Source organism: Anastrepha ludens, chromosome 4, assembly GCF_028408465.1.
Source record: "Anastrepha ludens isolate Willacy chromosome 4, idAnaLude1.1, whole genome shotgun sequence".
NCBI classification, from domain to species: Eukaryota; Metazoa; Arthropoda; class Insecta; order Diptera; family Tephritidae; genus Anastrepha; species Anastrepha ludens.
Window position 1 is genome coordinate 14301770 of NC_071500.1, and position 12432 is coordinate 14314201.

Genomic DNA, 12432 nt, shown 5'->3' on the forward strand with positions numbered 1-12432 from the left:
TCTAATTTGCATATACATAAAATAAGTTAGTATATATGGCTCTGTAGGTACTAATATGCATACTTTAGTTAATGTTAATTTAAAGTTCAATTTATCTGATGGTTAAAAAATTAATTGTGAACAGAAGGTGCCCTATTACTATGCGTGAATCGTGAAGCGTAAATAGGGAACAATTTAATTTATAAGTAAAAAAATTATGTAGTTGGAATTTATTAGAAACTAGCTGGGCGCGTTGCTACGCTAGCAACTGAAATAAATTTAAGAAAAATAACTTTAAAGAAAAATCAGTACGCAAATATTAAATTCAATCTAAACCATTTTATTGATTTCGTTTATTTCGAAAAAATTGTGACATTACAAAGTTTAGTTTCAATTTAATGTTTATTGAAGTGCTGTGGGTTACAAAATATTTCTTGTTTTTCCATCTGGTGCCTAGACAAATAAATCAGAAGGTTTTCCGAAATGTGAGCAAGGCACATGTGAGAAGCATGGATTATCCAAATTCAATCCACACACTTGTAACGATTGTCCTTGAGCTTTGTTAATAGTCATTGCGAAAGCGAGTCGCACCGGGAACTGTAAACGTTTGAATTCGAATGGCATATCTGTCGGAATCATTGGGATACGTGGCAACAGTACGTCTTCACCTTTGAATTTTCCAGTCAAAATTGTTGCCTGGATAACATTGTTCATCATTTTCTTGACTGAGAGTCTGGTTCCGTTGCAAAGTCGTGGTAGATTTATGTTTTGAAGAAGAATGGTGGGTACGCCACATTTCAATGTGAAAACGTACGGCGGCATGCCTACACATCAAGCGAACTCAAGAATTCAGTTGTATAATTGAGAACCTCGTTTTGAATCTCCGCAGTATCGATGGACTTATATGTTGTCGTTTCACTGGGTATTTCATGCTGAATGGTGAAGTTTATGGTATTGGCATCGATGTTTTTGACTGCTAATATAAGACGCCTACTGGGCCCTGATGGTTTTTGTAGTTTTGTGCAATTTTTAAGGCAACTTTTTGCACCAATTCGTCGATGCTTTCTGTGATCTTACAGAAGTTTGCTGGCAGGGTGATACATTGTGCAGATTCATCAATTTCATTTTAATACGAATATCATACCATCATCTTATCCATAAAAAATACATCATCATACTGATTTTCATGACAATCGGTTGAACGGGGCAGAAGTTACTATTCTGCAGCGCCACCTGGTGGCGCCAATACCAATTTTTATAATAATCGGTCCCGTAGTTTTTGAATTCATCGATGACATACAGACAAACATTAATTTTTATATACAACATTAAAAAACATATATTTGGAACTTATAAGAAACCAGAGTAATTCTAAATTTGCGGCAGTTGCCTATATCTTAGCTTAAAACCTTGGATTTGTCTGAAAGTCCGAATATGTCTATAGTTCTTTGCAAAATCATGAAAGCACCACACATTAACAGATTTTTACTGTTCGTTTATTATTTTTTATTTAAGCAAATAGTTCTTTTAATTTAAATTATATTTTATAAAAATAAAGTTCGTTCTCTCTTAACCCACCGTTGGGTAGGCGGGTATGGGCTACCAGGCTTTTTCATTTTCCGCATATTTCTGAATTGAATTTGTAACTTCCTAAAATAAATTTTCTACCGATTCATGGATATAACTTTTTAAAAAGGATCCCCGAACAGGACGACAGAAAGGCCAGAGCCGGGTGCCCAACCAAAGGTTTGGTAAAAAGTGTCCAACGGAGGTTAAACCAAATTTTAGGCTTTGAAGAAGATTTATAAAATTCAGTATCAACATTTCGAACTTTTTAATCAAAATTAAAAAAAAGAAATGTATACGCAAAACTGGCATGAATTCTTTGTATGAAGAGAATGCGCAACACCGTTTGGAAAACCAATTTTCAAAGCTCAACGAAAATTTTTAGCCATTTCAAGCGTGCACTTCATTGTGCCAAACTCAATAAGCTATAAAACTGCATACACAAAAATTTTCTCAAGACCTTGAACAAAAAAATGAAATATTGCTGAAAATTGAATGAGTTTTCACAAACTTTGAAACTTGGATTTATGTGGTTTCCGTTATAGAATGAAATATATTTTATATAGAAAAAAATATTTAAAACAATTTGTAAAAAATAAGGCCAAAACTTATCAATATGTGACACACTACGTAATTAAATTAAATATGAATGTGAAAAAAGTCTGCCGAAACTTACAATAATTATTTATTTCTATTAAGTTTCACTATCAATAATTAAAAGTTAATTTTCATAAATTCCGCCAGTATCCAGAAAACAGCTACACGTGCACACACACACTGTTATAAGCTAATGCCTATGCCCATACGAAATTGTCAAAAGCATATTAACGTAGTAATGTAGAAATTCAATTTGAAAAGTAACTAATCACATTGATGCATTTTTATACACAGACAAAGTAGGACTTCTGAAACCCAAACCACAAAAAACAGAGGTAAATAAAAATATAAGCATAGCCCAAGCGAATCGATAGTGAATAGCAGATTCTATTGTATACCCATGGAAGTAATACTTAGAGGCTGTTTATATGTGGTTTTGATTTTTTAGTTTTGACTATTTTTTTTTTTTTGGTTTTAGGCAGTCATTTCAGCCACTCAGGTGGCTCGCAGTCGCTGGCCAATGCATTCGCGCGCTTTGCCAAAATGCATTTGAAATGACGGCATCGCGAGCAGAAAAGTACATTAAAAAAAATGTTGGCATGTCGGTCCTTTTTCGGCAACCCACACCCTTTCACACATACCAATTTGCAGATAAGATATCACTTCGATAGCAAAACAACGCTTCGAGCACCACTGCAATGGCATCAACAAAATGCCTCATTTTAGTTGTATACTCAGCATCGGTTACCTATGTTCATACCCATGTATGTGTGTGAGTACAGGATGTACTGACCTAAGTCACTGGTGCAAAGCAGGATATTAATTTATTACGAAAATTCTTTATATTTTGATTGGATCTAAGATTTAGTAAACTTCTACTCTAAAACTCTACTTCAAATATTTTTCTGTATTTTAAATTTATTGTTTTTAAATGTCATATTCAAAAGATTTCAATTACGATTCAAAATATTTTTGTTGTTAATTTACAAAATTTAAGATGGTCACAATTGCCCGAACTGGCGTTTTCATGAAAACTTCATTTTAAAAAATGGCTCATATACTGCAAACAAAAATTAAAAAAAAGTTTTTTTCGTTTCCGTTTTACACGCTTTTAAAGAAACACGCAGAAAACACCATTTAAAATAAGGCGAGCGCTTTAAGGTGAATTTCATTCAAGTCACTTGTTCGCTTGCCTTGCAGCAATGATCTATTTCTATTCTGCTGCATTCTTCTATTCATCATTTGCCTTGCATTTTTTTATTGGTTCACTATATTTCCCTTTTATTTTATGGTACGAGTGCAATAAACGACCCAAAGTCGCATTCAGAGCGACTAAGTTATTGCCCGAACGGAAGCATAGAACTTGAAATACTCGGCTGCTAGCTCTAACCGATTAGTATTTATAATATTTAGATTGTAAAACAGGAAGAAAATTTATTAAAGCATTCATAATAGTCTTATAGTGCAAATACCCAGTAAATATAAAACAGGATTTACATACCTAAAAACTACTAAAGGAGGCATAATCTTATAATGTAACAAAGTTTTGAAAAACGGAACAAAATTGAATTCAAAAAGGCCACACAAACATGCCTTAGTTGCAAATCATTACTCAACGCAAACTTTTATAATCATAAATTGGTTAAATACACCCAAAAATTCTTCCTTATTGCGGTAGTTCAGTATTGAATTAGCTTTAACCACCAGCAGATAAATTGTTTGCACTCACCTTACCGTACGTCAACCACCTTAACGTACGTCAACCATTGTAAAAAACAACAATAAAAAATCGCTACTTTTCTCATGTAAGTCTTTGAAACCACCAACAGTACTCGATGATATTTGGGTATTACTTTCTATTCATATGTATAATATATCAACATAAGCATTGTATGATAGATGTATAAAACAAAAACAAAAGTGTATGCATTTATTTATTCGCACAAGCGTTACACTTTACAGCTGTATGCTTTATGCATAAATTACAGAAATGCGCCATTTCACCACCACCACCGCCACCACCCTGCAGCTATGGGTTCTCAATTCAATATTGTGTACTTATCAATGAAACATTTCATTATACGAACGCCGATATAGGCAACTGATTTATGAGTGTTTATAAGTAATTATGCGCATAGGTGTGTGTGGGCGCAAGTGTATGGTAAGCACCGCTGCACTATCCAGTACGGATCACGTGGGAGAAAAGGTGAGGAGGTGGCTGACTAATTAAGCTGACATACAGCGCATGACGGCAGCTGCGCAGTCAATGTAGGCAGCGTGAGAATGCAGAGTATGTATAGAATTGAGAGAGAGGGTTTTAATGTTTGGTGATCGTCAGTTACCGAGCGTGAGCAGAGCAAGCACTCACTTCATTCACAAGCAAAACGTAGTGCTTTGTTGTAGTTATAACTCAGAATGTTACAAAGCATTGAAATTACATTTGAAGGGGTGATGGTTGTGTGCTGAAAAACTAATGAAACTAATTAATTGATACGAAAGGAAATTAAATGTTTACTGTTAGGAGGAATTATTTTCAACTCCCTATATTATTTTTGAAATAAAGCTTATTGAAAAACAAAGAAATCTAAAAAGATCATCCCTATATTACTTTTGAAATAAAGCTTATTGAAAAACAAGTAATCTAAAAAAAAATTCATCCTCCGATTTACCTGCATTACCGGGTGCTTGAAAGCGCGCCTTCAAGCTATTCAAATGATTCTGATGTTGTTCATTGGCCATTACAGCGGCCGCCACCGCATTGGCAACATGTTGCACAGAGGCTGCCGTTGCTGCTGCGGCGGCATTTGCATTTACGCCAACATTACAACTTCCAAGTCCATTGCCACCCCCAGCGCTACCACCGGTCCCACTGCTAACCACCTGTGCCAGAGATTGCGTCTCGACGCTATTACCGCCGCCTCCAGCCCCACTGCTGCCACCACTACCTCCACTGCCACTGCCGACAAATTGACGGTGATAGTGTTGTTGATTATCATTATAGAGGCGCTGGTAGCAAGAGAGTGTTGGTATTGTCCAGGAGTTGTTGGTTTTGTAATGAAAATTACCAGTGCCGAAAATGGAGTGTGGATTGGTGTTGGCGGAGCCACTTGAGGCGGCAGCGGCGGCGGCCAAATTTTGTGAGAGTGTTTGGCTTAGCGACGACAGTTGACTGTGGGTGGCGGCATGCGTATGTTGTTGCTGGTGCTGTTGGTGCGTGTGCTGTTGTTGTTGTTGTTGTTGATGTTGCTGGTGGTGATGTTGATGCTGATGATGAGACTGCTGCTGTGGCTGGTGCTGATGGTGATTGTGCTGCTGTTGTTGCTGCTGCTGCTGCTGCACTTGTTGTTCTTGCTGCTGATGTGAACTGTGCTGCTGTTGGCCGTGATGCATATGCTGCTGTTGCTGCTCCTGTTGTTGCTGTTGCTGCTGCTGATGGTGATGATGTTGTTGCTGTTGTTGCGCCTGCTGTTGCATACTATTCCATTGCACTGTGGCCCTGTCACTTCCACTGCTATTCACCGATTTCGATGAATCAATGCTGCTCACGCTACTGCGGTTACCCTCCAGCGATGAACTGCTCACGCTCGCACCGCCACTGCCTTCATTTGCGCTACTATCACTGTTGTTGCTGCTGCTCATGCCACCTATCGCTGCGGCGGCCGCACTTGAATTCAGCTGCTGGAAATATTGGTTTAATGCGCTATTCGCATGCTCCTGGAAGAAGCCGTTGCAAGTACTCGCCTGCGTCGACATCTTGACTGTCGTTGCTGTGTTCAACCGACGGCGTCGGCAAATCCCAACGCTGATTCTAAACTGCTAATTAATCACTTGACACTCACACAAAATTTATTGTAAAAGTGCAAAATTTTGTTGTTGTTGTTAATGCTTATGTTTTGCCAATATAGGCCGCACAAAACTGACGCGCGCGCACTAGCTGCTTGAGAGAATTGAGGTTGCGTATACGCCTACGATATTCGCACATTTTTCAGGGGTTGCTATTACAGCGAGTTTGATGAAATCTTGACGTAGATCATTTTGCACTTTCACTTGAGGTTTTTTTGTTTTTATTTGTAAATTTACTTTTTTATTATTGCTTTGTCAATTCTTTGTGGCGCGTCTGAAATTATTTACTATAATATATTGTTTTTTTTTTTTCAAATATTAGAAAACTGAAAATGTCGGGCGATGGTAAAAAAAAATTGACTGATGGTAAAATAAACAGCAGATGAAAGATAACTGGGACATGTAATGGAAGAAGGTGAAGTGCTGCAAATCGCTGAGAATGTGCGTGTTTTGCGCGCAGGCGAAAGTAGTGTAAGAATGTTACTGAGAATACGAAATATTGTTTCTGTAACGGTAAGATCTGAAGCTCATTTTCTTGATTTTAGTTAATAAAATTTTAAATTTAAAGAACTTATTTTTTTTTTGCGATATTAATCAGAAAGGTTTTTTTCAATGCAACCGCAACGTTCGAATTCCATGAAAAATTATTTAAAAAAATGAATTTTCGTGACTGCGTTTGAAAAAGAGAACGACTTTTGGACTTTCTTTAACCCTTTTCTAATATATTATAAAAGGTGGTTAAATTTCAAGGGCCGATGATGAATGTGAACCACACCTAAACGTCAATTTATGCCTCAGCGTCATCGAAAATTTGGACCATCGGATGGAGGTGTGCTGCAGAGACAGCGGCAGCCAATTGGCCGATACTTTGATCCATACGTAATAAAGAGAAATAAAGGAAATTATTGTCACATTTCCTAAAAAAAATGTATTTTATTCAAAAGCGAACGCATATATAGAAATAGATACTATCATGAGCCACTAAAATCGCTAATACTTGAATTGTGTCTATAGATAATTTCACATTCTATTCCAAGCCATTAGACGCGAAACTCTATTAAACGTTTGCTGAATGCTAACAGAAATTATGCCTAAAGGAAATTTCGAAAATTTGTCCTACGCAATTGATCTGCAAATCTTATTTCCTTGGTGAAACTAACTGAAAACCAAGTTTAAGAAGAAAACCTTTTACTTTGTTTCAAAAATGTATTCACACGCATTGCAATATCGATTTGCAGTCGATTTTGCAGAAACTTTTTTGATCGCAGAATCGCAAATCAAGCCATAAATTAGATGAGGTTAGGTTATGCTGGCTGGCCGAAGCAACGCAGGGGTTCATTTTGGTCCATTCATAGAGACACCGGATCAAAATCAATTTTTTTAGTGAAAATATGCAGCACTCAAGATGTGTGTACTGTTCACGAATTTTAGGAGTCGCTTAAGCTCCAGTTGAGGAGTAAATTCAAGCCTTTCAAAGCTGAGAGCACTCAGATAGCATAGTCTAGTTTTTGAGAGAGAGAAGAAGATAGCATAGAAGATCTCCAGAGTTACTCTTGTACCCGGTTCATTACATTTTACAAGCCTTAAATTATTTAGACTATTATAAATGATAACTACATTTTCGACTGCAGGCGACAAAATCCCTTACAAAGAAGTCGACAACCTCCAAATTAGCCTTGGAGATGCCACAAATCTCTTAGCAAAATGGCTAAGTCAGTTTATCTACAGGTAACGTGAGCTGCCGGCCATTGTGACGTTGAGGGTGAATTTTGAACCAATGTATTAGCGAGATTCGGCACCCAGTTGAGGAATGAGTAAACTGACCGAATGACATGGGCATAACCTTACAGATTTGTAAGCTACTTACAATATTTTTGAGGAAATCCTAAAAACAACGAACGAAGGCGGGCTTAATGAGACCAGCTGCAGAATTGCCCGGCAATCGTGGCCCACTCGCAATGCTAAACGCATAGAAGGTCTGCTAAACCAAAATAAGCACAGTCTCTCACACTGTTTTCAGTTATACCGGTACCCAGAAGATGGGCTTTTGCAGAAGGAGGAGATAATGGAAGAGTCAAAGACGACCTGTAAGATTGTCCTGCGCTATACAGATGTAGACTTGCCATTCTAGGTAGGCTATTTGTCAATGGATTCGAAGAAATTACGATACTTAGAAATCAGAGATATTCCAAATTTTTTGGTTTTCGAAAAAATAAGAGCAAATTACCCATGAGCCAGCACAAAGCGCTATGATCCTAAGTGTGTGCCTTAGTGAACAACCACGGAGTGTTTTTCTGCCATTAAAAAGCTGCTAAAAAAAAATCTGCCGTTCGGAGTCGGCTTAAAACTGTAGGTCTCTTCATTTGTGGAATAACATTAAGAGGTGCGCCACAAATAAAAGGTGGAGTTCGGCCTAATACCCAAAAATGGTGTAAGCGACAATTGCATATGGAAATAAAGTAATACTGCATTAAATAAGAGAGATAAACTAAAATAAAAAAATAAATAAACAAATAAAATGAAAATCAGAATAAAGTGAATGTTTTCTCAGTTTTTAGTTGCAGTAAGTTTAAATTAGCTGTTTCACGGTCTAAGCGTAATTTTTAAAAATAAGATGATAGAAAAACTATAGCGAAGATTGTGCAAGATGTGTGCGATGATTCAATTTGTAAAGGGTGGTTAAGTTTCAAGGGCCGGTGTTAATTTTGAATAAAATACAATTTTTTGAGGAAATTATTATCATTTCTCTTTATTATGATAATATTGGTATGGCTCAATTACGTATGAAACAAAATGTTGACCAAATAGCCGGCGGCACACCTCCAAAGACCACCAAACGCAAATAGTTCCTTATCTAAAGGGTGGTTAAGTTTTAAGGGCTGATGTTGATTTTAAATAAGATACAATGTTTTTAGGAAGTTATTATCCTTTCTCCTTATTATGATAATATTGGTATAGTTCAATTACGCGTACAACAAAATATCGGCTAAATGGCTGCCGCGGTCTCGGCGGCACACCTCCATCCGATGGTCCAAATTTTCGATGACGCTGAGGCATAATTGAGGTTCTATGCCGTTAATGTGCCGAATTATCTCATCCTTTAGCTCTTGAATTGTTGCTGGCTTATCGACGTACACCTTTTCTTTCAAATAACCCCAAAGAAAGAAGTCCAAGGGTGTCGTTGACGTTTAGGTGTGGTTCACATTCAACATCGGCCCTGAAATTTAACCAGCCTTTGTTTCCAAAAAGTCTAAAGACCACAATTTCCCTCTAAGCCCGCCTTAGTTGCGACTATTTCAACTTAAAGAAACTATTTTCAAACTAAACGAACGTCTTTGGCATTACACCCACACGTAGATAATTTCACAAATATACGGGTATGTACATATGTATGCACTCGCCTTTCTATAAAAAGCGTTGAAATGTTATTTTTGCATAGAATAAACACAATACAAACCACAATAAATTGTAAATCACACTACACAAAAACAAAAAACAAAAAAAAATGAAACAAAAAAGGCATTAAAATGCAGTCATATATTTCTGCTAAATCTACGGGTGTATGCACATTCATATCTACAAGTAATTCACGATCGGCAAGCGAGTAGGCACAAATTGCAGCGAAAAAAGTATTCTAGTTGCGGTCACGTTGCAAGTACCTTTTCTCATTTTGCGATGTAGTTTTCTTATTTCTACTATTTTATTTTCCTTTTTATGGATTTTTTTTAATTTTTTTATTTTGTATGTATTTTTTTTATTTTTTATGTATTTTTTTTTAGTTTTTATGTATTTTTTTTCTATTTTATTTTTTTGTAATTTATACTTTCTGTTTAAAAGGCGATCTCAACTGCTTGATGATTTGTAGGGATTTCAATTTAATATTGGGATTTGGGTTTTTCGTGTACTATGCAGCAAATTGATGCGAGTTGATGATGTGTTTGTCTGTTTGAAGATGTGTGGGTTAGTTTACGATGTTGTTTGAATTTTTCAGATTTTTCTAAGCGCACAACACAACTTAAGAAGCGGATGAAATGCAAATAAATATTGCATTTAATTCTTTGTGATTGAGTGATTGAGTAGTTCCATCGCTAACAACTAATGTTGTTGTTTAATTGTTTTTTGATGTTGTTATATGATACGCATTGAAGCTCGTACGGCAGCGCAAATGATTGTGAACAGATGAGCTGTGATTTCGGTTTTCAAAATTTGCACTTTGTGCGAGTTTATTATGTTGGCAGATATATTACATAAAAAGAATTGCTACTACACAAATGTTCTTTTAGCTTTTTTGGTTTTTATTATTACTTTTTTGCTTTTTTTTAGAATTTTTTATATTTCATTTCTGAAACTTAAATTTCTGCAGCTTTCAAGCAGATGTGAGTACACAATTCGGCTTAGTTAAAATTACACATAAAATATATGGTTTTTAAATGCTTTATTCTCGCTAGTTTTTAGCTATTTGGTACGCATTTAAAATATATCTTTTCCTACACTCAAACACCGATCGTAGAGCACTTTTTTAATAATTTCCTGAAACATACTATTCACTTCCTCTAATACTTCCTCTATTAGGACAGTAGAGTGAAATTATTTTGCTTTAAATATAATTTTTTAAATTTTTGTTTTAATTTTTTCGGCGCTTTAGATCACCAAGACAAACTTCTGCAAAAGCACTGTTTTCTAGTTCAATTTTTTAAAACATCTTGCATACCATTCAACAAAAAACTTCATGAATTCTCGTTCACTGCCAAACGAGTAATCGAAGCATTCAATTATTTTAATATAAAATCACGTTTTTCAATTCGAATTCAGTCGCACAATTCTCTTGAAACACACAATTATTTGCTGTTGAGATTACACTTCCATTGAATTGCATTTGAAATTTTTTGTTTGTTTAATATTTACTAAATATATATATACAATTTTTTTTTATAGATTCCGTCGGGCGCTAGACATTACATTAAGCCTTCACTGCGTGAATAATGCGAAAATATTCATCGTTTTCATCCAGTCAATGACTTCGAGATCGATTTGCGAGCGCGTTAACACTAGTCCGATCATCGGCGATGGCATTTAGTTGTTTGCCAAGTAAAAGGTTTTTTTCCGCTAGCGTACGTCAATTCGTCAACGAGAACGCGAAACGACCAAATGCCGGCCTTAGCACAAGCTCAGGCCCATCGTAGCCACCCAGGCAGGCAGCGGCAATCAGCCAGCCGCCAATCAGTTAGCTGGCCAGCAGAGCAGCGTACAGCGATGTTGCAGCGCGGCATCTAACCACCCAGCGTGCAGTCGCTGCGACGACAAAACTGCAGCCAACGTCAACGCAAACAACAGCAGCAACTATAGTAGCATGCGACCGAGCAACGTGAGCGCCACTTTGCTCCAACAAACAAACAACAAATAATAAAAAACGACAAAAAAAAAAATCATTCAGCCCTATAAAGGGGTATCAAGCAAATTTGCAGTGAAGCAGAATAGCAGAACAGCAGGCCGCTACTGATGTGGAGGGTAGGAATGCATATCAAAGTGCATATGTGTATGTAAATGTGTGTTGTGTTGTGAATGTGTATGGGTATGTGTTTATGGGACGAACTACTGATAGAATAATTTTTGAAAAATAGTAACACGGCAGCGTTAACTCAAATAAGATTTACAAGCGACAGGGAATGTGACACGGAAAAACACCTAACTACGAAGAAAAATGAAAGAAAAAAAAAAAAAAGAATTGGCACCACCACCAACACACGAAATAGATGAAATAATGCTCCCAAAAGGCTATCATTTCGATACTGGATCGTTTATTTCTGGAACGTCACTAGAGTATTTATGCATAAGTAGGCATGTGGGTGTGTGCCACTGAGAAGTTGGCGCATATGACGCTACTGGTCATCAAATACGTGCATGCGCACACTTATCGCTTAGCTTCAGATCGGACACAAGGCGCCACTGAGCTCGGCGCTGCTGTCACACTGATTTCTACATATTTAATTGGGCCATATAGAAAGGTTGTGTGGAGTTGCCGGTCTAGCATCGGTCACGTCGGGCGTATAGGGGAACGCTCGGCAGATAACCCTGCATAGGTGGGACATAAAATACTACTCGTGGACCAAAACAGGCAACACCTGCTTTCGAGGTGTAGGTAGTTTGTTTGACTATCACCAAGCTAGGATAGGCGGGCTAGCAACCTACTCATTAGAATCTTCATTGCTAACGAATCGTCAAATTCACAGCCCCGGAATCGACTCTCTATGCTCCACATGAATAATAAGGAAAGGTCAAAAACCCAGATTAATAAAACTGATAATCAGATTGACACGATAAACCCACTAAGGTTAGAAATCGCTCATCTTAGATTTCGATGCATTACTTGTGAGTTACCCGTGGTAATAGATACAGTGGCTTATTAATCAAACAAAATAGTGATATTTTGGTTCGAAACACATACCA

At 36.9% G+C, this 12432-nt stretch overlaps 1 protein-coding gene across 10 annotated transcripts in view; it reads right to left on the minus strand.

Annotated features, from left to right (window-relative positions):
- Positions 1–11655, minus strand: part of LOC128861567 (transcription factor mef2A) — a 77377-nt gene extending 65722 nt beyond the window's left edge. For 2 of the 10 annotated variants that reach the window (XM_054099808.1, XM_054099799.1), the window contains exons 1-2: positions 9645–11654; positions 4812–6259 (exon numbers count right to left, since the gene is read on the minus strand). In XM_054099808.1, the coding sequence (XP_053955783.1) occupies positions 4812–5895 (1084 nt within the window). In that variant the 5' untranslated portion in view covers positions 5896–6259; positions 9645–11654. Of the gene's footprint in view, positions 1–4811; positions 6273–9644 lie in introns of all 10 variants that reach the window. The other 8 variants (XM_054099809.1, XM_054099806.1, XM_054099804.1 and 5 more) reach the window with 7 other exon arrangements.
- Between the last annotated feature and the right edge of the window lie 777 nt (positions 11656–12432).